Consider the following 27,763-nt stretch of genomic DNA (forward strand, 5'->3'; position numbering starts at 1 on the left):
CCTGCAAAGAGGCAGCCAGATGGCAGCCACTAGCACAACCAGCAGAAAAATCTCAGGTGCAACCAGACCAGCAGGTACTCCAATAGTATATCTCTAGGCCCTGGCTGTTGTCCCTAAACTAAGGTGGCCATGCTCTGAGATGGTGGCAGTGGTGGCGACAAACCTTCAGGCCTTGGTGGGTATCCCAAGATGGCAGGGGACATGTAACTAAACCTGTGTGTACTGTGACAATGGACTTCTAGGCATCAGGAGGTAGTGGGGAGCAGACAATCTGTAGGCTAATGGCAGGCGATCGGTGGGTGAATATCAGTTGGTTGGCGATGAGCAGGCAAGAGGTGGGCGAATGGCTGATGATAGGCAGTGGTCAGTCAGTGATCTGTGCTCAAAAGGCAGGCAACATGCTTGTAGAGGGTGGCCAATTGCGTAGATGAATGTTGGGCAAACAGTAGGGAAAGAGTGGGCAGCAACGGCTGCCTTGCAGAGAAGCAGTATTTCCTCTGCTTGAAACCCCAGTCATGGAGCAACAAGGATTGCAGCCTCCCTCAAGTTCACCATCTTGGATCTCCCTCTCTGTTCTTAGTAATCAGATGAACATCATTTGTAATGAAACTAATCAAAATTGTCACCTATAGAGGGGAAGAAAAAGTGGCATTATGTGGACCTTTGTGGCAGAAATCCATAAGCTGAATTGAATGATAGGCAACATCCAACAAGCTCAAAGGAAGGGGTTTTTTATTAACATTGGGTCTAGGCTCTTATATTGTCAAGGTCATGGGAGTCAATGAGAGATTGAGGAATTGTTCTAGATTGAAGTTAACTGAAGAGACATGACACACAGTTGTACCATGTGATTCTGGATTCTGAAATGAACTTTCAGTGGATATAAAAAAAATCTGTGATTTATTGATAAAACACCAAAGAGAATAAGGTTTAGGAAGTTTCAGTTCATCAATATTTACTTTATAATTCTGATGGCTTGATTGTTGTTATATAGAAAAATTGTCTTGTTTTTAGGAAATACATATTAAAATATTTCCAATTTACCATGACCTTGACAATCTAAGAGCCTAGACCCAAAATAAATATTAAAAAATTCTCTCTCTTAAAAAAAGAATGAATAGGAATGTATATCTATCTATCTATTATATTTGTGTGTATATATATATATATATATATATATATATATATATATATATATTTTAAAATAGCTCCACAGATAATAGTACAACAGATCATTAGTATACAGTTCATTAGTACAACCACTGTGGAAATCCATATAGTGTTTTCTCAAAAGGCTAGACATGGAGCAATCATATGACCCAGCTATTCCATTTCTCAGTATTTTTACTGAAGAATTAAGATCATAATACTACAGTTATATATGCATACCCATGTTTATAGCAACAAAATTTATAATAGTCAAACTGTGGAAGAAGCACAGGTGTTCATCAGTGGATAAATGGATAAAGAAAATGTGGCATTTTATATACATATGTATATGATATGTACATTACATACAATGGACTTTTATTCAGTCATAAAGAAAACTGGAATTATGTCATTTGAAGGAAAGTGAATGAAACTAGAGATCATTAGGTGAAGCAGAATGAGTCAAAATCAGAAGGTTAAAGGTTGTATGTTTTCTTTCTTATGTAGAAGCAAGAGAGAAAAAGGAAAGAAATATGGGTGCTGATCCCACAGAGACCCAACAGTATGATACTGGTGTAAGAGTAGACAATTGATGTACAGAACAGAGGGCTTAAAATATATAAATACAATCAACTGCGGTTTGACAAAAACAAACAAACAAAACAAAAAAAACCAAAGGCAATTTAATGAAGAAGGACAGACTTTTCAATTAGGGTGGCTGGAACAACTGGACATTCACATATAAAAGGGTGCATCTAGATGGAGACCTTACACCTACCAGGAAGGACGAGTCAACATAGATAGATAGTAAATCTACACATAAGACACCAAACTATTAAGTCTGAAAAAAAATCTAGATGCCCTTGTTCAGAAAATAGCTTTTAAAACACATCAGAAAGACTGTCCATAAAAGGAGGAACTGTTTAATTACTTTTAATTAATGAACACTTCTATTTTGCAAAAGATATAACCAAAGAAATGAGAAGACAAGCCATCCATTAGAAGTAACATTTGTAAATGACATCTCTGAGAAAGGACCATTATTCTAAATATACCAAGAACTCTTAAAATGGAATATTATGGAACTGAACAACCCAAGTAGAATTGGGCAAAATATCTGAAGGGACATCTCAAAGAAGATGACATTCAAAGACAAATAAGCATGTGAAAAAATGCTTAACAATCATACACCATCCCCTGATGCAAACTGAAAACAAGATGAGATTCCACATAGAATGGCTAAAACCAAACCACTGATCAAACTAAAAAGTTGGCAAGGATATGGTTTAATGGGGACTACTAATCACTGTTGGTGTGTTTTAGTTAACTTTTGTGTCTCTGTGACCAAAATAGCTGACATGAACAAATTGGAAGAGGGAAAGTTCATTTGGGGCTCACAATTTTGGATGTCCCAGTCCATCGATGGCTGACTCCATTACTTTGAGTCTTGCCAAGGCAGCACATGATGGGGGAAGGGTCCAATGGAGGAAAGTTGCTCAGGTCATGATTCCAGGGCACATCCCCAGTGACCCACCTCCTCCAGCCATGGTGATGAGACTTTGAAAGACATTTTAGTAGGCACATCTACCATGTGATCCAGCACTTGTGCTCTCTGTAATTATCCAAATGAATTGAAGACTTGGGTTCTCACAACAATCTGCAAATGTGTATATATAGCATTTTGATTCATCACTGACAAAAACCAGAAGTCAGCAAGAAGTCCTTCAATAGATTGATGTTCAAACAAATGGTGGTAAATCTACAATACAATGTTATTTGGTGTTAAAGTGAAATGAATTCTGAAATGAAGGATTCTTTGCATATTAATAATTGAAAGAGTCCAAACAAAAAAGGCTGCATATTGTACGATTCCCAATATGTAACATTCTGGAAAATGCAACATTAGGGTAAGATTGAAATGACCATTTGTTGCCAAGAGCTTGTAGGATAGGAAGGGATGAGTAGGTAGAGCAAAGAGGACTTTTAAGACAGCGAATGTAATCTGCATGACAGTACACTAGTGGTTAGGTGTTAGTGTACATTATTCAAAACCCACAGAATGTGCAGGAAAAAGAGTGAACCCTATGTAGTCTATGATCTGCGAGTGTCCATATTGGTTTGACTCTATCTAATGAACCACCCTCCTGAGGCTCACTAATTGTGGGAGGATCTGTGAGTGGATGTGAGCCGGGTGTGCGTAGGAACTTTACATTTAGGTTTGCTGTTACAAAACTTCTTTAGAAGTTAAATTTTGTTAATTAAAAAGAACGACATTCCAATCCACAATTCTGGCAAAGTTGAGGTTTGTATAGTATGAATCTTGAGGGCGTCCTGCTGATACCCTCCTGAGTATTTGGACTGGGATGAGAATTCTGTGCCATGGGAAGTAGGAAATCACTGACTGAGGAGCTGGAAACCAGGATTCTGAGAGAAGATCTTGCACTGCTGCATTAGTGACACTTCATCTCACTTGGTCACTGATTGTTCCTCATTGCTTAAAAGTAAACTTCACACACTTGATCTCAGAGAACTCTTGTATCTTTTAAATATTTTGTATTCTTTCATCTAACAAAGGAAAGGGCCAGGCAGTATTCTCAGACCAACAGGAGAAGAAGGTGTGGAGCAGGGACACACATCTCTCAGGAATAAAGTGATTTCTGTGACAAAAGCAGCTGAGGTGATTTTTACCCAAAATAAGTCAATCAGATTCTTTTTAGAGTTTAGAACTCTGTGAGTCAAGCAGCATACTACTACTTGTTTTGCCTTGCAGGTAGTCATGCCCTGCCATGACTTGGGATCATGCCATGTTCTGCAGGTTATAAAACCGAACTGTTTTGATCCCTATTTAGTTAATTGTTTGTATAATTATTAACAAAATTCATGTTTACTTTGAAAGTCAGTGATTATGATGAATAATGAAATACTGAACCTTGTTGCACAATCAGGAAATGTTGTTGAACACAGTAGAAGTGAATATCTTTTTTCTTTTTTTTTTAAAATTAGAGTTTCAGTTCTTTTTTTAATTTTGTTTTTATTTTTTTCACCTTTCATACATTTGATTCAAGTGAGTTATGCATTTCCATTTTTACCCCAAATACAAATTGCAGGATCACATCAGTTACACATTCACAATGTTTACATAATGCCATATTAGTGACTGTTGTATTCTGCTGTCTTTCCTAACCCCTACTATTCCCCCTCCCCTTCCCTCCCATCTTCCCTCTCTACCTCATCTGTTGTTGTTCCATTCTCTCCCTTCCCCCCCTTTCCCCTCACAACCTCGTATATATGATTTCGTAGAACGGTGAGGGTTTCCTTCCGTTTCCATGCAATTTCCCTTCTCTCTCCCTTTCCCTCCCATCACTCCTCTCAGTTTAATGTTAATCTTTTCCTCATGCTCTTTCCCCCTGTTCAGTTCTTAGTTGCTCTCCTTAAATCAAAGAAGACATTTGGCATTTGTTTTTTAAGGATTGGCTAGCTTCACTTAGCATAATCTGCTCTAATGCCATCCATTGTCTTTTTTCTTTTTGCTCTTTGATTAACATTTTGGTGGTCCATCTTAATGGGTTTCATTGTGATATTTCCATGCACACATTCAGGGTGTGTTGATTAAATACAGTTTGTTCTTATCAACCCTTCTCCCATTCATTTGGCAGCCTCTATTAATTATGATCCTACTTTCCAGTCAATTTTGTTTAGCTTCCACACATGAGAAAACATGCAGTCCTTATCTTTCTGTGTCCAGTTATTTCACTGAATAAAATGTCTTCCCACCTGCCATCTATTGTGCTGCAAAGGACACTATTTCATTCTGTTTTATGTCTGGATAATATTAGAATGTGTATCTATGCCATATTTTCCTTATCTGTTATCTGACAGTGGGCGTCTAAATTGATTTCTTAGCTATTGTAGGTAGTCCCATAATAAACATGAGCATGTTATAAACATCTCTTCATATGCTGATTTCATTTCCTTTGATGTTTATTCACAGGTGAGATATCTACATTTTACAGCAGTAGATCAAGTACTTTTTTTTTTTTTTGGTTTGTGTTTTGAGAAACCTCTATACAGTTCTCTATAATGACCTTACTAATTTTAATTCCTACCACCAGTGTATAAGAAGTGAGTTTCTCCCTCTGGGAAAGGGTGCAAGATGCAGGGATGGTAGTTCCTAGTCTCAGGCCTACCAGGAGCAATCTCTGTGTCCTTGTCCTATCCTGGACACTGCATCTCCATCTCTATGTTTTCAAGACATACAAGTCATGGAATATACTGAACTCCTCAAAGTCTTAGATTCCCAATTGGCCTGAGTGTGTCTATTTAGCATTACGAGTAATTTTCTTGCACAAAATTATTAGTTTAAGTATTTCTCAATCATAGCAGCACATGAAAATATTTGTTCTTTCTTTTTTCTCCTAGCTGGTAACTGGACAGCAACCTAGTACATTTAAATCATAATCTCCAGGGTGCTTACTAGAAAAGGAGAAATATCAATATTTTTTGTTTTATTTGTTATTGGAAGAAAGCCTCCTCTAGAGAGATGAAAGTCCACGCAGCTTACTGTTTGTTTATGTGTCAAAGAGTTACATATTGGATTAGCAGGAGACCTTAAAAGTTCGGATAGCAAGGTCACAGTTATCTCAGTAGGAAGAGAAGACTCCAATGGATCCAGTGGTGGCCCTGGTCCTTGGTGTCTCCTGTCTGCTTCTCCTCTCACTGTGGAGACACAGATCAGGGAGGGGGAAGCTCCCTCCTGGGCCCACTCCTCTCCCAATTATTGGAAATATCCTGCAGATAGACATTAAGGACATCAGCAAATCCTTAAGGAATGTAAGTATGCCTTGTGCTCCTTCAGTGGCTTGTGAAGGCAAGTCAGTTGACTGTGTTTTTAAAGATAGTATATAGTATACTTCTGGAGGCAACTATTTTAACAGGTGAAAATACTCCCTGTAAACTAGAAGTCATGTGCCATATTAGCTCCATGTTTTATACAAGATTGCTATGAGTATAGAACTTCTCTGCAGAATCAACAATTATGCCTGAAAGCAAAGAAATAGCTTAAGGATTTCTGCAATAGCATGAGGTTAGATATAGCAAAGGGAATGAAAGAGACACAATGAGTCAGTGTCCAGTTGATGATATCAGAGTCTTTTGGTTGCTGCAGAAATTCTTTGCCTGGGGCTGGGAATGGAGAAGGGTAGAAGAAATGGTTCTTCCAGTGGATGTTCATGTCTTGGTTCTGCCTCTGCAGTGCGTACTGTGTGTAATAGCTGCAGACCCCAATCATGGCTGGGCATTAGGATCAAGCGTGCTAACTTAAAAATACCACTTTCTAGGGTTCACCATAGGGCTATCAGCATCTTCTGGAGAGAGCTTTGAAGGTGATCCTGAGCAGTCTCTTGGGTATTGATTCCAAGGTGGGCACGGGGGTGCGATAAAGTGCTCGAGCATCAAATGTTGAGTCAGTGATGTTCCAATTTTGTTCGCCTATCTTAGCTGTGGAACCCTGGAAATGAATTTGGAATTCTCTGATCTCATTTTCTTTGCTAATGAAACAGGGCAAATAAGACTGCTGAATGCATTGATGTGAGGATTAATTTTAATCTGTGTATGAAAAGCCTTGAAATTTTATGGCACATCAGAAGCCATCCATCAATGGCAGCTATCAATCATTTACATATGAAATGTAGAAATATTTCCATCTCAGTGTGTTAGAATAAAACCATAAAATGATGATGATAATATCAGCCAGAATCAGCATGATGCATGGTTTAGGTAGTGATTTGGTTTGCTAATATTTGCATTTTCTTTCCCATTTCCAGTTGTCCAAAGTCTATGGCCCTGTGTTCACTCTGTATTTGGGCATGAAGCCCATTGTGGTGTTGCATGGATATGAAGCTGTGAAGGAAGCCTTGGTTGATCATGGGGAGGAATTTGCTGGAAGAGACTCTATCCCAATTTTAAAAAGAAGTAAGAAAAACTTTGGTAAGTGCACGTGCATGTGTGTGTTGTGCAGTGGTCATTGGGATGAGCAGCGTGAAGAAAAGAGACCAGAAGGGCTCCTGAGGCAGAGCTTGGCCATCCCTGTGGTGTCCCCCAGTAGCTTCCCTGCCTTGTTGGGTCTCCCTTCTAATCTCTTTCCTCTACCTGTAGGTATCGTTTTTAGCAATGGAAAGACATGGAAGGAGATAAGACGCTTCTCCCTCATGACCCTGAGGAATTTTGGGATGGGGAAGAGAAGCATTGAGGACCGTGTTCAAGAGGAAGCCCGCTGCCTTGTGGAGGAGTTGAGGAAAACCAATGGTGGGTGCCTGTTTGTGTCACTGACCTTAACAGAGTGCCCTCTTCTCTATTGACTGTCTTGGAAGCATTTCAGTTGAGTGAGAGCTCTCATTATGGGCCCTGGTTGTGACCCCATGTGGGACAGGGATGGTTTTAAAAAGGGACAGGACATGTTTGTTTATCAATGTGGCCTGGGTAGTGATGTGCCTTGGCCTGCAGTTGGGGAGTAAACGTTCTTTTGATCTGTTTTGTTCTGAATATTTTTATTTTTCTTTCCAATCAGGAATTATGAACTTAGTATGTGAGTGGTTTTTTTTTTCCCTAAAGAGTTAAGGAGCAGTGTTTTCCCTTAGTGTCAATGAGGGCAACCTATTCCATATCATGCCAGTAGAAAATCTTGGTAAGTGATGGGGAGGCAGTGACAACACCACTCCCTCACGGAATCCCAGCTCGTCGCCATCTGCTTTCCTTAAGTTGGACGACACTTGTGTGAGCAGCTTCACCAACATGGCTCAGGGTTTCTTCCAGGTCCAGGCTGCAGCTTTGGCCAGTCATGGTGTAATGTATGCTTTTAATTGATTAGCTTTATTTTCATAAAATTCTCAATTTATTTCTGTCTAAATGCAGGATGATTTTTTATAAATAATCACAAACTACATCTTCTTACCCATATTTAGTGTTTTTTGATTCACATACTTTGGTTAAATATCTGTTTTCATGTAAATATAGAAAGTACACAGACATTTATAAAATGGTTTCTTTAACTAGATTTTGAAGACTATCAGGTTCTCCTTACATAGTCTCTCCTAATAGAATGTTAACTCTGTGTTCAGTTTTCCATGTGTTCCTTCCCCTGTTCGTTGGATTTGGTGTTAGAAATTATGGTCCTTATTTTTCTCCTACTGCCAACTCTACTCACCTGTGAAATGTCTGTCATTGTGAATGTGATTATCAGCTTGCATCCCAAACGACCTTGTTTTCACATTTTCTATTTCAAATGAAATGGAAGAAAAGATTAAAAATTCAATTTTACCAGTGCACGACACACATGTATACACACTCCAAATTTCCAAGACTCTGCAAGTTACCTTCCACCTCCATGGATGAAAATATCACATTTCTAAAATCGTAGAGCCCTGCAATATTTAAAGATGCTTGCAGACAGCATCTAACAGAAACATTTTCTATTTTTCAAATGCCCCCCGATTTTTTCATAGTGCTTTGATTCTTGTCTCCCTTATTTAAGTTCCACAGGTATGAATTTGCGAGCTCATACATATAAATTGGTACCTATTATTTGATTATAGCAATTTATCTTACAGATTCCCCACAAAAAGGAACACTTTCTATATTTTGATTTCATTTCCTGAAAAATAATATACTTAATGTATGATTTCAAAGTGATTAAAATATACCGTTCTTTTCTTTCTTTCTTCTTTTTTAATTGTTGATAGACCTCTGTTTTATGTATTTATGTGCAGTTCTGAGAATAGAACCCAGTGCCTCACACATGCTAGGCAAGCGCTCTACCTCTGAGCCACAGTAAAATTCATTTTTTAAAATTTTAAATGAGTAATAATATGTGTCTCTTAGTTTTACATTTTTGATTGCCCTATCTGGGGTTTATATTTTGAATAAAAGTTGTTTATTTTACAAAGAAATTCAATCCACTTGTTGATAATACTTTTTCTTCTCAAATATCACACACATTTTGCTTTTGTCATTTTTTCCTCTATATGCATGAACTCACCTACAATCTCACTTTACTTCCTCTCCACTGGTTCTACACAGAATTCTTTCTTCCTTCATTACACATACAAAAGTTTCCAGGCCCACAGCATAGCCTCCTTCTGTATCTCATTTCTGTATTTTCCATAGGCTTTACAGACAGATGTGATTATGTTCTGAATACTTGAATTATTATGTTTAAGATGGTCTTTTGCCTTTAAGAATTATCCCTTGGCTAGGCATGGTTGGGCAAGCTTGTAATGGCAGTGACTTGAAAGGCTGAGACAGGATGATCGCTAGTTCAAGGCCAGCCTCAGCAAGTTAGGGAGACCCTAAGAAACTTAGCAAGACCCTGCCTAAAAATATAAAAGAAAAAAAGGGTTGGAGACATAGTTCAGTGCTAAAGTGCTCTTGGGTTCAATACTCAGTCCAGAAAACCCCAACGGCTATGGAGGTATAAGTAAAAGCAGTAGATGTGAACTAAGTGTTGTAAACTCCATTACTTTAGGTAAAAGTGATTCTTTGTTCTTTTTGGTACTGAAGAGTGAACCTGGGGCACTTTACCAGTGAGCCATATCTCCAGCCCCTTTTATTTTTTATTTTGAAACAGGGTCTTGGTAGTTCTTAGGGCTTTGTTATGTCCTAAGGGTCTCACTAAGTTGCTGAGGCTGGCCTCAAACTTGAAATCCTCCTCCCTCATCTTTCAACACCTCTGGGATTACAGGCATGTGCCATTGCACTTGGCAATTCTTTGTGTTAATGCATGTGAACATTTTGCTGACAGTTGCTCTGTATACAATGTACTGTTTAAAATGTGTGCATAATATAAACCTGTGTTTCTGCTCTGGATACTGGACTTGTTAAGTAGAAAGCTAAGTCATTTTTTAATATTTATTTTTTAGTTTTATGTGGACACACTATCTTTATTTTATCTTTATGTGGTGCTGAGGATCGAACCCAGTGCCTCCTACATGCTAGGCGAACACTCTACCATGGAGCCATAACCCCAGTCCCAGAAAGATAAATCTTTATCTTCCCAAGTAGCAGAATGCTGCAGTGTACAGTGTATAAGTAAAGGCAGTGGACATGAGCTGAGTACATTAAACTCATTTATGTAGGTAGCGGGGCTGTAACGGCCAATTTTAAAGATATTTTAAAATCCTTTCCAATTCTTTTTTATTGAAATATTTTTATTAATTTTTATTTTTTTTGATAGTTGTCCTTTTAAGTTATACATGATCATAGAATGTATTTTGACTCATTTCCAATTCTTTAGGCTCACCCTGTGATCCCACCTTCATCCTGGGCTGCGCTCCTTGCAATGTGATCTGCTCCATTATTTTCAAGAACCGGTATGACTACCAAGATCCAGATTTTCTCACCTTGGTGAACAAGTTAAACGAAAACATCAGGATTCTGAGCTCTGCATGGGTGCAAGTGAGGCCAAAATCCATTCTCCCTTAGAAAACACTTTAGTCTTTTTTCTTCAGACACATCCAAAATAGTATATGGTGCATGAGGTGATGTGATTGCTTGGATTGTACTGTCTTGATTAGAGCCATGGAGCAAGTATCTGGGATTAGTTTTGAATTCTTTATTTGGCATGCAGGAACATGAAGGTGCACGAACAGAGCTGGCTTTTAGCCCACTCCAGTGAGTGGATATTTCTTTACATATCAAAAGCCTTGTTTTTGTAAGGCTCTTGGTGACTGCCCAAAGGATGACCATGTCACTCAGTGGACATCCTAGGACTTTTTGAAAGCTCCCATTGCCCGGAAGGCCTTCCCAGCAATCAACACTTGGAGGACTTTTCATCCAAAAATGTGGCAGGAATGTCTCAATTCAGAAAAAGTATAGTTTCTGGAAGTAAAGAGAATAATAGGGACAATGAAACTTTGAGGAATCACTGAGTGGGGTAGGGGTTTTGAGGTGCAACTGCTATCCTAGCTAAAAAGATCCCTGGGTTAGGAGAGACTGCTCTAGAGGACAGTTGAGCTCCATGATTTTTGGGCCACCTCATTCTATATCTGAAGCTGTTTGATAGAAATAAAAAAGCAGGGACTAGTTTTGTGTTCTAAATCAATATTCCCCATATCCCTTAATGTCTTTTGTTATCTATGTAATGTGAATCACATTAATTCATGCTGTCATATTTCATGTTTTGGGGAAAACTGATGTAGAAAACAAGTGAAGTTGTGTAAAATTAAGTTTTAGAATAAAGAAGTTTTATAAATTTCAGGAATGATTATCACTTGTGATGCTCTGGTAAGAAAATTCTCCCATAAATCATTCTATAAGAATGATTGAATTATATATTTTTCAGTAACAATGACACCTCAAGATAGACCCAAATTTTATTTACATATAGAGCAATAAGTTCTTAGGAAAGGTGGCAACATGTCACCTATGTGTTAATTAAGTACTTTTTATAAATATATTATTGTTTTCTCTTGTAGGTCTACAATAATTTCCCTGCTCTTATTGATTGTCTTCCAGGGAGTCATCACATTTTATTCAAAAATACTGATTATATTAGAAATTATATTATGGAGAAAGTAAAAGAACATGAAGAATCCCTGGATGTGAACGATCCTCGGGATTTCATTGACTGTTTCCTGATAAAAATGGCTCAGGTACAGTGTTGCCATCAGCCTAGTTTTTTGATTCCTTGATCATGTTGTGGTTTTCTGAACCCTTTTAAATTTGTAGAAATGTTACATGATCAGGACAATAGTGATTCTGAAGCACTTTGATGACCAGTGTATCATGAATCTCCACAAAGCATCATGGAAAACATGCAATTATTAAATAATTAGAATATTCTGACTCTATTCTTTAGATAAAAATCTATGTGAGGAGAAAGAATGCACACCTATGTTTTTGAGAGAGTTAATAAATACACAAATTGTCAGATTGACTCAAAGAAAGAAGAGATGACACAAATCAATAATGAAACAAATGGAAGGATGTGACTCACGAAGAGACAATTTCCAACCAAGTTATAATATATAAAATACCCCGCCATGACATGAGGATGGAGTTCATCTCTGCACAGGTTTTGGGGACATGGAAAGGAGCAGCTTACCCCAGGTACACCACCTGCATGTCCTGAGGACTGAAACAGACCTTGACATGTGCACCGTGGACAGCAGAGCAAATTGCAGATGGTTTGAGTCTTGTAGGTGGTGATGTGGGCAAGTGTAGGTGCAGAGAAGAGAGAAGCCTTGTTGAATGCAGCTTTAAATGAAGTCACATATAACACAGAGTTAGAGATGGTGTCTGTCTGGGACCCTGGAAGCAGGAATGTGCTGTCACTGCAGCATGCATTAAAAGATTATTTATTCCCATTGAATTTCCTTGGCACCCTGTCAACGATCAGTTGCTATAAATGTGAGGCTTTGTATGTGGACTCTCATGCTGCTCCACGATGGGTATGTCCACCCTATGCCAGGAGGTTCAGCATCCTGACGTCTTGACCTCTTCAGTGTTCCTGTGTTTCATGTTTTGAAAAAGGAACGTGAGTTCTCCAACGGTGTTGTTGGTGTTCAGAACTTTTAGACAATTCTAGGTCCCTTGAATTTCCATATCAATTTCAAGATGAGATTGTCAGTTTCAGCAAAAACCCAGTGTGGAATTCTGACATGAATTTCAATTAATTTGTGTCTCATGATTGTCATTTAGAAAATTGAGATGAAATTCACATACCATGCAGTGAACCTTGTTGAAGTTAACTTTATTGGTATTTATAGCATTTACTATGTTCTGTGATCGTATCTGTCTCCAGTTTCAAAACCTATTCATTTTTCTCAAATGTATATGTACCATTAAATGAACATACTCCTCTTCCACACCCCTGCACTCTGATTTCTGTCTACATGGGTCTTCCCATCATGGATACATAATGAAAGACCTTGTGGCACATGCAACCTTTTGTTTCTGGCTTCTTTTATTCCATATAATGCATTGGAGACTCATCTAAGTTGTAGCAAGTATCACCATTTTGCTCTTTTTGTGTGGTGTACATACTATGATTTAAAATTTTTGATAGAATTCACCAGTATATCACACAATCCACCTTTCTTTTGGGGGGAGTTTGATTACAAATTGTCTATCTTAAGTTGTTGCAGTTGATCATGTTTTGCATACTGACCTTGAATCAGTGTTTGTAATTTGTGTTTCTATTAAATTTTCCTGTTATTCAGATTATCTTATTCGCTGTTGTACAGTAATTTAAGGTAATCTCTTGCTGCCATTTTTATTTCTGTAAAATCAGTAGTTTCCTGCTATCATGTCTGAATTTAGTGGTTGGTGTCTTCTCTTTATTTGTGCTTAGTCCAGCTAATGATTTGGGACATTTGCTTACAGTTTCTGAGAAGCAGTATTTGGTTGGAGTGAGTGTTCAGCTGTTTTCCCACTCTGTTTTTCATTTCTTTTTTCCCCTCTCACAATCATATTGCCATTCTAAGAGGTAATGAAGCTCTGTTCCTTTCTGGGGGGCTTTGCATTCAGCCTGCTCTTATCTTCCTAGTCCCAGGTTAAGAAGTTACAATGTACTTGAGCTCTTGTCTTCCCTTTGATTGTAAGTTCTACCCTTCTAAGTTTCCCACTAAGAACTGGTTTTTGTTTCCTGTCAGTGTTTTGTTGTATTGTATTTTGTTTCCTTTACATCTCAGTCCTATCTAGCTTTCCTAGTGATTCCCTCTTTAACCCACTAGTTGTAGAAGAGCATGTTGTGTAATGGAAGATTTTTCTTCTCTCCTTGAATTCTTGTTGCATTCCATTGGGATCAGGGAAGATATTTTCTATGATCATATGATTTTAAAATTTATCGAGAATTGTGTATGTCCCATCACCTGGACTGTCCTGGAGAATAGAAAGGTTTATGTTCTCTTGAGAAGAATGCATATTCTTCTAGTTTCTCTTCATTTGTCAATGTTTACCTCATACATGTTGAGCTCTATTGATGGATGGATATGCATGTGCAAAATAACATTACATATTTTTGATAATGTCTTACCTGATCAACATTTTTCTATTGAAACTTTTAAATTTCCTCTCTTTTTCTTTGTTTTTAATTTTTTTCTTATTATTTACCATGTGGTTTTTTCTTAACATGTCAATGTTAATAGTCCAGGTTGAGTTGATTCTAAGCTTCAAATTGCATACAGATAGCCTTACTCCCATGCAAACTCATCTCTTTTTTTGTTGTTATTAGTCACAATCTATATCTTTAAATAGGTTCCAGCATAAAAAAACAGTTGTTTTTTATGCATATTTTTTATTATAGAAACTAAAAAAAACTACATAGAAATAAAAGAGTATCAGAACATATTTTCTATTAAACCATGTAGTTATTATTAATAATGATAATTATTTCTTAATATGGCCTTGGTTTATTATCTAGTGTTCTTTTGTTTTTTATTTCCCCCCATGTTTTATTGTTGCATAATGTTGTATTAAATGGTGGGATTCATTTTTTCATATATGTACATGCACACAGTATAACATTGTGATTTGGCCAATAACATTCCCCACTATTTCCCCCTTTCCTCCCCTCTTTCCTCCCCATGATCCCTTTCCTCTACTATACTGATATCCCTTCCATTTTCATGAGATCCCACCACAACATTTTTTTCCTTTTTCCCATGTAGCTTTCACATACGACTGAAAACACATGACACTTGATTCTCTGATGCTGTATATGAGAATAGCAGTTTCTGCATGTTTTCAGGCTCTATTTGCATGGTATTTCTGTCTTTTCACATTCAGCCTGTGGATGTCTTTGCCTATAATTTGAGTTTCTTGCAAATCATATATAATTTGATCTTTCTTAAAAAATCCATTCTGGCAGCCAATGTGTTTTAATTAGGGGAGTTGAGACCATTTACACCCAATGTTATTGTATAGAGTTGATTATTCATTGCCGGCATTTTGCTTTATTTATAATGTTTAATTTGGTCCTTTTCCTCATTTGCTTAGCTGTTATTCAAGTGAAATTTATTCTTTTGTGAGACTTGGATTTGGTTTTGATTTTTTTGTATAGTATTTCTTTCTGTATTTTCACTAGTAACAGCTTAGTAGTCATTAATTTTTTTAGTTTCTGCTTATCTTGGAAGGTTTTTGTTCTGCTAAAATTCTGCTGGATCATTTTGCTATATGTAGCATTATTGGTGACAGTTATTTTCTTTCAGGCCCTTGGAATACATCATTCCAAGTCCTTCTGTATTTTAGAGTGTGACCTCAGAAATTAAAAGTAACTCTGATTGCCTTTCTTCTAAATGTGACATGAATTTTTTTTCTTGAGTGTTTTAACATTCTATCCTTGGTCTATATGATAGGTATTTTCATTATAATGTTTTGTTGAGAGTTTCTTTTTTCAATCTTGTATATTTTGGTTTCGGAATGTATCCTGTGTCTTGATGGCCATCTTGCTCTCTGCATTTGGAAAAATTTCTGTTTTTATTTACCTGAAAAGGCTATCAATTCCATTGGCCCACAGTTCTCACTGCTCTTCAATTCTAATGATTCTTAAATTTGATTTCTTAGTGTTGTTCCAGAGTTTTTGTATATTCTGGTCATGGCTATTTCTTTTCTTTAACAATGTTTGAATTTTCAAGACTGACCATTTTTTCAGCATCTCTCTTCAGCATCATTTACTCTACAGAGAGACAGCAGGCATCAATTTTAGTACTGTCTGCTATTGCTTTGATTGTTGCTATGTTTGTTTCCCTCTTTACTGTGAGATGATGGTAATCTACAGGGAAGTAGAAATTCATGGGATAGAATTCTGCTGCTGATCTAAACCTGATGATGAAAAGGGCACCTTCCAGTACACATAAATTACCAGAGTTCATCTCTAGTTCATTACAATAAATAGAAGAGAAAACCCAGTAATAGTCCTAAGTGGGAATGGCTAATGGTGGGCCTTTAGGTCTCACTCATGGAAGTTCATTTCTACAGCAAAAACAGTGAATTAACATAAAGTTTCTTTATATCCCAACTATGAGGGGGTCTCAATCTGAAGAATTCTAAGAAACTTTGGCAAGAGAAGACTGTGCCTTAAAAAGGCCTACACATAAGAGTGGTAAAGAAATCCACTTGAACAGATGCATACAACAACACAGGAATACAAGATATATAAAAATACAAGGTAACACATGGCTTATAAAGTTTATAATTCACTAGCTACTGACCCCAAAGATACTGAAGTGGATGAAATATTTAATAAATAAATAAAATGAATTGTTATAATATGATCAGTCAATACCACGAAAATGTAGAAAAACAGCTGTGTGAATTAAGGAAGTCAGTAGAGGATGTGAATGAAAAATTTATGTAATTTATTGTTGAGGATTGGAATTTACCATTGCAAATTGGTTGACTCATTAAGCAAAAGCATTTATCTGTTATAGCAATTGCTGAATAGCATGATGACGGCTACAGAAATTCATTTACTTGATAGTTGTTCCAAATAATTTTTGTAAAATCTATATTTCTGGAGACAATTAATCCCATTTCTGTTATGTCAGAAGCAGTAAAAGAAGGCTGATGGTGATTTCCCTAAGTCCCGTGATCCAATAAGTAAACAAGAGGAAATCATTGTTTAAATTCTTCATGTATTGCCAGTGGGGATGTCACTGGAGCCCACAATGTTTGCAGCAGTGGCCAGGCTCTGTGTGGACCATCAACAATCAAAAGATGCAACCCTGATTATTTGAGGAACCTGTTCCTAGTTTTGCTGAGGAACAAGCAGGCTGCACAGAAACACACTACCCTATGCCCACAACTGTTTGTCCCAGAATTAAGGAATAGAAAGTGTCAGCTTCTATTTGAAATGCAAATTTACTGTAATTTTTCAGACACTTTCCTTATGAACTACTGCTGGATGGTGAAGATGTTTGCCTAGACACCACAGCTCCCTAGAATTTTCTTTAAATGGGTTATGTGGGGTTGATAGTTGCTTTCTTAGAAATGCCAGTTCCTGGATGTTCTGATCTATGATGTTTGTGACATCACTAAGTAATGCTTCCATAACAATGTTAATATTTGATTGTGTAGCATGGAATGTGTGTCCATTTATTTAGTTTTAGAAGAATTTTTTAGGGGCTGGAGCTATAGATCAGTGGTAGAGCATCTGCCTTGCACATGTGAGGCACTGGGTTTGATCCTCAGCACCATTTAAAAATAAATAAATAGAAAAAAATAAAAATCAGTATTAAAAAAGAATTTTCTATATGGTTTATATAAACAAGGCTAATTATGATTTCATATGTGCATATAAAAAGTAACTCTCCAAATTCATCTTAGGTGATAGAAAATTTAACATTGGTTTTAGAGCACACTGGTTTACATTGGTCTATGACTGTTAACTTGACACTTAAATGATGAACTTTGACTTGACAGGCTCAATAAGAAGTAGGTATTTCCAAGACATATACTGAGCTTGGTTACCCAGTATGTGTGTTGAAAGAGATTTGTTTGTTTTGATGGTGTTAATTACGTATGTGAAGCATAACACAGCCACATAGAGATTATGAATGTACCATGCAGCCCTGGAACTAGCTGTCAAATAATGTATTTTTTACAATAATGATGCCCTTTACTCAGTATTTAAACAGCTGTGATGTTTTCAATTCATTTTCATAGTCTTTTCAGTCCAAAACTTTATCCTTGGCATCTCATTACCCCTCCGCTGTCATATATCCCATTTGGACAGTTAATGTCTCAACTTCTTGTCTTTATGGTTTAGTGTCTTTCAATTAATGCATTCTTATTCTTGTCCCCTAGACCATTATATCTGTTCTCTCCCTTGTTCATTACATTGGTGCTGGCCCATCCTGTCTTGGTGAACCTGTTCTCTTTCCCTCTGATAACTTCTTGGATTTGCTGCCGTGCTGTTCTCATAATGGTACTTCATGAAAATTGTGGGTTCTATTGAGACTTTTCCAATTGTTGACAGAAAAGAACTGAAAACTCCTGTTCAGACTTATAACATTTACCATAATGTAGTCCTCATTCACCTATTTTCTGTAAACAAATAAAAAAACCTTTCATTTTTGACTCCCTATTTAAGATTGGGGCTTTCACTTTTATGGTTAAGCCTTCACGTCCAGGGTGAGAGCCACCCGACATCCTCCTGTTTTGGGGAAAGAAACATGTTACACAGCTCATCGGTCACACTGCAAAGAATCTCAGGTTGGAGACAGAGTGTAGAAAATGAGGTTTGGGTCAAGGGATATACAGTCTCTGCCACGACAACCAGTTAATGCTTGTAGTACTGCATGCTTCAGGGTCTGTGTTGACCAACTTTACAACATTATGAGTTAATGTGGTTCACTGTATTTTCATCCTTTGGCAAATGACTTGACATGTAATAGTATCAAATCATTCCTAGGAAAAGGACAATCAAGGGTTGGAGTATACGTATGAAAACTTGGTATCTACTGCCTCTGATTTGTTTGGTGCTGGCACAGAGACAACAAGCACAACACTGAGATATGCTCTCCTGCTCCTGCTGAAGCACCCACAGGTCACAGGTATGAACACAGATGACGAGCACGTGAACTGAGAGAGATGTTGGGAAGAAGTGCTTGGTCCTCACTTGTTTGTTAGTTTTCTCTGCGACCATGTGTGATCAGAAGGAGGGCTGAGAAAGTGAAGAGAGCATGGCAGTAGGAGAGGCAGTGGAACCCTGGTGCAGTGTCTGCATTTCATTGGAAGTGATTTGTGGTGGCAGAGCCAGCATCCACGGGCATGGGAATGTCTCCTGTTTGTATCCCCAAATACCACTTGGTTCAGCAGATAAAGTCTTGAAGATGCCTCTCCTCATTCTGCTAATTCTAATTCTGGCGTAGGGAAAAGGAAACTCCTTCTTGAAGCCTTGGTGGAAATCCTAGAATGTAATGAAGCTTCCTGAGATGATTCCTCACTTGGAAGTATTCTATTCATGTCTATATGTCAGAAAGATATTTTAATTTTGGCAGATCTGTTCCTAATTTTTTAATTCATCATTTCAACAGACTGCTTCCATAAAACTTGTGTTTCATGGAGTAAGAACTTTCTTGAGGGATGGTCAAAAATTTTATGTTTTATCAATACCACTTAAAAATCGCCTTTAAAGGAATTTTGTTCATGCAGTAGCAATAAGCATACTTTTTTTGAGTCCTGTGTGAGGATTCCACTAAAAGGATGGCAACACAATTATTTGTTAGACTCATTCTCTTTCAATCCAGAGAGGATGGGAACAATAAACACTTAATCTTCACCAAGTTTCTTAATCATAGAAGGCAGATTCAAGGGTGGTGATGGAATCTAAAAGGAGGATGGTCTGGTAACCTGAATATTAGAAGAGGAAAATTTATGAAGAAAGAAAAGCAAACTCTGTTCTTAAAACTCCAACAAGATTCTCTTGTTTGGAAATAACAGGAATCAATGAAGGGAGAGTGAGGTTGAAAAGGGAGGGTTTTCTGCTCAGGCAAATCCCTTGTCAGCTAATAGCATTAAACCATTCTTTTCACATCTTCATTCATCAGGTGACAAATATTTTCTTTGCAGGCAAAGAATTGCAAGGGAACATACTGAGCCTCAGAATTCATTTCCTAAGGAACCTTATGTAGTGGCAAAGAAAGATTGAGGTGTGGGGCTGAAAGGAAGCTTTGGAGAATCTGAGCTCTTCCTTCAACATCAGAAAAGTCATGTGCTCTCAAGGGAGAGAAGAACTGTGGAGTAAAGACTTTCATAATTTGCCATCTTAGTAGAAAATTCTTCCAGTCATCCATCAGACAGAGTGAAATAAAAGCATTCACCCAAAACACAGGGTTGTAGCATTGCATATCACAAGGGATGAAGAATTCATTAAAGCATTCAGAGAAATATCCCATGACTTATGTGAAACACCAGGGCAGCACCAGAATTCTTAAAAGTAACTAACGTCTTGTTATTTCATAGAATAGGTGTATTTCAGACCTGCACATTTGCCAAAATATTATACCATTACCCCTGTATCTCAGAAGATTACTGGAGAATGTTGTATCTAAATGTCTATAAGTCAGGAAGCCATGGGCTCCAGGAATTGGATGAGAGTGTTGGGGAGACTGCTGGGTGCTGGACCTAGGAAGGAGCCTTCAGCATGACAGTGGATGATGCAGATGACAAGAGAGACTCAGGAGCAAAAGGGATGTGAGGAATAGTCTGAGGTTTCTGACAGCTGGACAATGATTCCTGCTGTATAAAACATCTACCTGTGCATCTTGAATAAACCTAACTCAAAATTGGAAAATGATGAGCTTACATAGAGCAACTGGGAGAAGACCAAGAAAGCACCAACAATGTAAAATAATCATAATTTCATATAACAGAAAGTATGTGTATACTATCAGAAGGTCGTACCTCATGGATGTTGATATAAGCAAAAATTGCAGTCTAATATATCCTCGTGAATAGAGTCTGGTGGGCAATCGTGTGTGTGTATGTGTGTGTGTGTGTGTGTGTGTGTGTGTGTGTCCTTTCCCAATTTTGTGCTTAACTCATTAAGTTATGCAAACTCTCATTTCCACATACCTGGAAATCATTAAGTGTTGTGTACTAATGCACACACAACAAACAGAGAATCGTTATTTGAATATGACTTTAAATTTCAGAACGAGGTGGTAGAGTGCTGAGTGTCTGTGGCTAAGATGTGGGAGGATAGGGCTGGGATTGTGGTTCCGTGGTAGAGTACTTGCCTGACATGTGTAAGGCACTGGGTTTGATTCTCAGTACCACATATAAATAAATGAATAAAATAAAGGTCCGTCAACAACTAGAAAAAAATATTAAAATAAAAAAGATGTGGGAGTACGATGGGAGATCCACTGGAAATTGCTCTTACATAAAACCTTCATACATATATATCAATCTATTGTACTTTATATTAAACATAAATTATTTTCATGAAAATTTAATATTTGATTCCCATTTTCTTTCTGCCAGAACGGTAAATTCTTGATGTGTTTATATTTTGTTAAATTTTTCGAAAATATTATTTAGTTCTACTTATATTAATTCTGTGGGATGCTAATTTATAAGTATGGTCCTATTTTTATTTTATTTACTTTCTTTGCTCCTATCTACTTTAAAATGTAGTTTATAGAAGAGTGTAAATAAAATTGGCACTCTGTTTATATATGCAAGTGTGCCTCTGGGCATATCATTTATATTCATAATGCTGTTGGGACATCTTTGTCCTGCTTCTCATGATACTCAGTTGCTATGACAAATGTGCCCATTCTCTCCTTTCCCCTCATTTCTTTCTTGTGTCTTACCAGCTAAAGTCCAGGAAGAGATTCAGTGTGTGATTGGCAGACACCGAAGCCCCTGCATGCAGGACAGAAGCCGCATGCCCTACACAGATGCTGTGTTGTATGAGATCCAGAGATACATTGATCTCCTTCCAGTCAACCTGCCCCATGCAGTGACTTGTGATGTTAAATTCAGAAATTACCTCATTCCTAAGGTAAGCTTGTTTCTTCTGGGCTGCGCCTCAGTGTTCTTCCTGGTCCCAAATCCATAGCAGGATTGTAATTCTCTAACACACAGGATGAGACAAGTTGCAAAACATTTGGCTACTTAATAACCTGTGTGCAGTTTCTAGTTTGGGTATAAAGCTTTCTAAGAGGTGGCTGTATCTGGCCATGTGAGCCTTCCAAATTGGTTTTACATTTTAAACATTGTTTTTGCCATTATTAAATGTCTATATTTCCATACAAAGGTTAAAAATTTCGTTGTCACAGGGTGTGGTGTCTCATGTAGCTTAGGAGGTTGATGCAGGAGGAGTGCAGGTTCTAAGCCAGTCTTGGCAATTTAACAAGGCTCTAAGTAACTTAGTGAGACCCTGTCTCAAAATATAAAATAAAAAGGGTTGGGGATGTAGCTCAGTAGTTAAGTAGTGTTATATTCAATTTCTGATTAAAAAACTGGTTTGTTAATTCCCCAAGTGATTTCTTAGGTTTTCCTCATGAGAACAATAAACCTATAAACAAATTAAGTAAGAATTGGTATCTTGATGTGTTGATTCTTTCAATTCATGATTATGTTCTCAATTTATTTTTGCTTCCTTTAATATTCTCAGTCATGTTACTTTTCAGTTCAGTGCCTCATAAATATTTTGTTAGTTTTTCCTGTAAAATGAATATTTTTGTTCATGCTATGTCATTTAAACACATCTTTGCCTCTTCTTTCTAACTGGTGTGTATTTGGTTTTGTCATTGTGATGATGTTACATCTAGTAAACTTAATAACTTTCCTAGTAATTGCCAATGGTTTGTCTGAGGTACATTTGATATGTCAGTGTTTTTTATCCTCTTGTCTGAGTGAATTTGATGTATTTCCTCTTTTTATATCCTTGATGTCTCTTTATTGCATTTTTGCCCTTTTTAGGATTTCTCCATCACATTGAACAGAATACATGATTACAGTCATTCTTTTTTTATTTCTTATCTACAGGAATGGTTAGAGGCTTACTATTTCATTGCAGAGAAGGTTGTTTTACATACAATTTGGTAGATGTTCTTTTCCAAATAAGGGAAATTTTCTTCTCTTAATTTCATATAAACTTTGGTCAAGAATGTGTATACACAAATTGATTTTCAGCATCTGGAGGATAGATTATATGATATTGGATGGATTTTCTGCGGTAAATATACAAATTGCAAGTACATACACAGAGCTGGATTTGACCTATCACATGTTTTCATGACTTCAGTGCTTATAACAGATTTTTTGTCAATAATTTTTCCTCCAAAAAATTTCTTAGATATTAGATATCAAGATAGTGCTGGCTGCAAAAAATATGTGAGAAATGTTCCTGATGTAGGTCTGTTTCTTCCTTTTGATGGGCCATTTGTCATATGTTTGAAATGCCAAATCTGTTTTGGTGAAGAACCGGGTATCACATGGGGAAAATGTAAAATTTCAGAGCTTATGTTCTTCTAGAAAGGGTTCATTTCTTTCCCATAAATGGAAAGAAGGTTGTAACACTGTCTTCCCTCTTTTTTAGTAGGACAGCATATGAACATAATCAAATTGTGCCATTCCCTTTCCTCTGTCTCCCATTTATGTTATCTATCTATCTATCTATCTATCCATCCATCCATCCATCCATCCACACAGGGGATCAAATACAGAACCTGGCACACACCAGGCAACGTTCTACCACTGGGCCTCATTTCCAGCATCCACATCTGAAGTCTTGAGATGATTTCTATCTGTGAAGCGCTAACATTCTTTCTACCACATGCTTTCTGTGTTCATCCAGAAAACCTACTTGCTGTTACAGAGTAGATTTTAAAATTTGAGATCAGAAAATATCACTATTATATTTAAAATAATACAAATAAGAATTGTCTTTTCATTGGAAAAATCTGATTAGATTCATTAGGTTGCACCTATAAAGGCTGTCCTGGGGAGAAGACTGATGGCTTCTGGGGAAGGAAGGACATGGGGCTTGCTCTTGTATTTAGTATAAGGATTAGAACCTGAACTTACTGTCTTTCTAGCAGAGGAACAAAGAGGAGATGGTGTTTATTTCTTATTGGGATGAGAGGATAAAATTAATGAAAGTTGATTGCCTCCTTATGTGTAACTAAATCGGAAATAGACTGAAGAATCAGGGATTGTCAGTCCTCCTTATCCAATGCATCTTCTTTGTGGGCCTCCTGGATGATTTCATTCTGCTCACTGAATGGCAGGTTATGATATGGTTGGTATCTTTGAAGTTTATAGAACTGTAGCCTCAAGAGAATGATCCATTTATTCTCTTCTTCTTGGAACAGTCTGGTATAGAATTTTTCAATCCTTGGTTGCCATTTTCCAAATAGATAAATTTTTTTTTCCATAGGCTGAAATCACTGATGTCAGTAGAGATAACACTCTAATAGGACTTGACTAACTTCTTTTGTAATTGACTACAGCCAATATGGACTTTGCAGGATACTAGGATTCTGTTGACATTTCTGAACTCTGTCATTGCAACATGGAAGCAGTTACAGATAATCTATGGAACATTCTATAGAACATGACCAAGTTCAATGTATGGAAACTGAAATAATAAATTCACAAATATTTTTCATGTAAAAATCTTTTTCTTTTTCTTTTTCTTTCAATTTAAACATTCTTTGCTCACTGGTTATATGAAAACACATGGCAGGCTGCATTTTGTGGACTTATTTGTTCAACCCTCTTATGAGACACACTGTTCCAATAGACTTTTTATAATCATATGAGGTCAATTTGTGGATTTATGTCCTATCTGAAGAGAATTTGCAAAAACCAGTTCTCAAAGATTTGCCCTTGTCTTTTTGTAAAAGTTGTGTTGCTTAACTCTTAGTTAATTGACCAGTTTTTCTTTTACCTTTTGCTTATGGTGGTATTGTTCTGCTTCATTTTTTTATTTGTGAATTTCCATATGTTCAAACAACTTTTTCTAAATATATATCCACATGAATCTTAAGGAAACCTTGTCATATATCACTACTTTAACTATACTTAAAGGAAGGATTTTAAAAGCAAATTGATACATGATGTTATTTATTTATTTATTTTTGTGGTGCTCGGATTGAACCCAGGGCCTTGTGCATGCGAGGCAAATGCTTTTATGTTTTTCTTTTTTTAATATTAGGGGATTGAATTTTTCCCACTGGTACATTTTTTAAAAAAATTGGAATCTATATAAAATTTAGAAGTGTATTTATACTTTAATATCTGTCTATTAAGCTATTTACTTATAGACTGGTGCCTCAAGTCATTTTAAAGAATGATGATTTTCTCCTACACAGTAGTCATTGCATTTATACTCAGATATCATTCACACTACAATATTAACATAAGCCTATGTTTAAATTAGCCCATTTATTTTACAATCTCCTTGTAGATTTTTCTTGTACAATTTAGTGTCCAGTTAAAGAACTGACATGTAATGTGATTATCTTTTCTATTTACTCTCCCGTAATCAGGGGTAGTAGTTCCCTTTCCTGTACTTGTTTGTTTCCTTTCATCGTGTTCGCCTTAGCAAGGAATCCAGGACAGAAATCAAACATTCCTGAGGCTGGCTTTGTATGGTAGTTTTCTAGGGATTAGATTCTCATCGTGAATTTGGGAAGAAAACTACATAAATGTCAATGAAAGTGTCACTGCATCACATGGTGAGGTGGGAACACATCATGTCACTTATTCAATATAGCTTATGCTAATTTTCTCAGGAAAGAAGGTGGTATCCAACAGATCTCTCCATTACAGAGCTTCTGCTCTTATAAGTAAGTGATAGACATCACACCATGGTCCTTCAGGACTATGTAAACATCCTGCTTATGAAATCACTCACCTAACTGTTCTAGCTTTGATTGATGCTCCTTGCTTGAACTGATATTCAGACGGAAGGCATTGTGAAATGATATTGCTAATTTTATTGCCTTTTGCTTTATGTAGTTTTGTCATATGGTTACTCTCTCTGAAAGTGTCACTGCTTGTTTTGGGACACAGTTTCCATTTTTCAGACCAGCAGATTGAGCTAAGTAATTTCCATTGTGCCTTTCAGCTCCTGAATTCCTGCTTAAATTGATTTGTCTTTGTTATTTCCAGGGCACAGCCATATGGACCTCACTGACATCAGTGCTCCATGACAACAAAGAATTCCCCCACCCAGAGATGTTCGACCCTGGGCACTTTCTGGATGATTGTGGCAACTTGAGGAAAAGTGACTACTTCATGCCTTTCTCATCAGGTAAGAGAAATATTTGGGATCAGCTACTTCTTACCTGGTGCCTCGTCTGGTGTTAGAACATTTGCTCTTTACATGAGCAGAGCACCATTGTGATACCAATGTACTCTCCCTGCTAAGCTTTCCTTCTGTAAGGTCAATCTAATTTAAATATTCCTCACCCACTAAGTGAAAAGCATCTCACTCCATGATGTTGGTTGGTTTCTAAATGTTGTTGTTCAACACCCTTCTTGCTCCATTGTGGTGATGGTAGTCTCCACATGCATGAGATCACATAGCAAAGGGCCTCTAGGGAAGCAGCTTCGTGAACAACTGATTGTATTCTGGTGTGACTAGTGCGCTGAGGTAGGGAAGATTTCTGGGCTGGCTGGCTTACCAGGATAGGCTTCTAGGATGTTGGTTTATAATATTCCACTTGAGGTTTATAATGGAGTTTGTGTCTTCATAATTAATGATGTCAATAATTAATTTTGAGCTGACTGAAAAGAGTCACATAGAATGGAGAAAAGAAAAGGTAGGAAATTTTTAAGGAAGCAATGAATCACCACAGAAGAACTTTTGTTCTCAGTCAGGGATGTCTGAAATTGCCTGATAACCATGAGCTTATGGAAGAATTGGGGATGAGGGAAGAGACCCTACAATGACCACAGAGCATCCTGCTCTTCCTCCAGTTATGGTTATGTGTCTTGGATATTGAATCTCCCATCTGCAATGTGTTTACTGATTCTTTGCTCATGGACTCTCCTTCCTTGATTCCATGACTCTAGATGTCTGCCTTATATCTTGCACTGTACATCCCATGATGATAAGTCAAGGAACCATTCTTCAAGTGTTCACATTTCAACAGGTTAGCAAATTAATATGGACATGGAAAACTATGATTCCAGGTGTTTCATGGTTCCAAAAGAGCATGAGTATGATGTTGAGGATATCAAAAGAGGGCAAGATTTTAGTGCTTGAAGGGATCACAAAGAGTGTAAAGAGGACATGAATTTCCACTTGTGTCCTGAATGGAATGAAGGGAAATTGTGTTTTTATACAAGAAGATTAGCATTATGTAAAAGATTAACATTCATGGTTCTTTGGAGATTCCAAAGGATTCTGTTAGAGGTGAGATTAGAGGGTTGAAGAATGAGGGCACGGTCATGGAACATCAGAATCGGAATAGAAAATACAAGTAACAGAGTTCTTTTCAGAAAAAATGTATACTTAGAAACTTCAAATTCAAAAGTGTCATTCCAGTGTAGGAATTTTAAATAAAGTTTTTGGCATAAAGCTGATACCTCCAAAAATACTGTTTGAATGAAATATTTGTTAAGATGGACAAAAAGTGTCTGCTCTTTTTCCGTTTGTCCATCTAAAACATTCAATCATTCATTAAATGTTTATTTATATTCTCATTTTTACATAAGAAGCACAGTGCTTGTCACTGTACAAATGACACATAAGCATATTGTGTTTTTTGTTTGTTACAGGAAAACGGATGTGTGTGGGAGAGAGCCTGGCCCGCATGGAGCTGTTTTTATTTCTGACTACCATTTTACAGCACTTTCATCTGAAATCTCAGGTTGACCCAAAGGAACTCGATACCACCCCAATAGCCAATGGATTAGCCTCTCTTCCTCCCTTATACAAGCTGTGCTTCATTCCTGTGTGAAACAGAGCAGACCATGTGGCTGCTGCTGTGCTCTTGTCTGCAGTCCCTTCCCCAGGGCATCGTCCACATCCTTTGCCCATCTGGGGTGCATTCTTGACCTCTCCTCTGCATCTCCCATTCTAGAGAGTAAGGGAACACACCTCTTCCTTTATAGAGTTTGTTTTTTCTTTCTGGTCATTGTACAGATATACCTG

The 27,763-nt window shown here is 37.2% G+C and overlaps 1 protein-coding gene across 6 annotated transcripts; it reads left to right on the plus strand.

Annotated features, from left to right (window-relative positions):
* The first annotated feature begins 5,811 nt into the window (after positions 1-5,811).
* Positions 5,812-27,569, plus strand: LOC143381418 (cytochrome P450 2C18-like). Of its 6 annotated transcripts, none has more exons than XM_076835027.1 (9): positions 5,812-5,979; positions 6,972-7,134; positions 7,303-7,452; positions 10,436-10,596; positions 11,616-11,792; positions 18,554-18,695; positions 21,465-21,652; positions 25,774-25,915; positions 27,388-27,569. In XM_076835027.1, exons 1-9 carry the CDS (start codon positions 5,812-5,814, stop codon positions 27,567-27,569), a joined length of 1,473 nt encoding a protein of 490 aa, XP_076691142.1. The 6 variants fall into 6 exon arrangements, with proteins under 6 accessions (XP_076691142.1, XP_076691144.1, XP_076691145.1 ...); XM_076835029.1 differs by having other exon boundaries at positions 18,560-18,695; XM_076835030.1 differs by having other exon boundaries at positions 11,616-11,786.
* Positions 27,570-27,763: the final 194 nt, after the last annotated feature.

This window comes from Callospermophilus lateralis, chromosome 15, assembly GCF_048772815.1.
Source record: "Callospermophilus lateralis isolate mCalLat2 chromosome 15, mCalLat2.hap1, whole genome shotgun sequence".
In the NCBI taxonomy this organism is placed as follows: domain Eukaryota; kingdom Metazoa; phylum Chordata; class Mammalia; order Rodentia; family Sciuridae; genus Callospermophilus; species Callospermophilus lateralis.

Excerpts from the sequence above, each read along its gene's own strand:
- LOC143381418 (XM_076835027.1), top strand. The coding sequence starts at position 5,812 with ATGGATCCAGTGGTGGCCCTGGTCCTTGGTGTCTCCTGTCTGCTTCTC. Across the intron at positions 18,696-21,464 it reads GAAGCACCCACAGGTCACAG|CTAAAGTCCAGGAAGAGATT; the intron begins GTATGAACACAG and ends GTGTCTTACCAG. Across the intron at positions 25,916-27,387 it reads CTTCATGCCTTTCTCATCAG|GAAAACGGATGTGTGTGGGA; the intron begins GTAAGAGAAATA and ends TGTTTGTTACAG.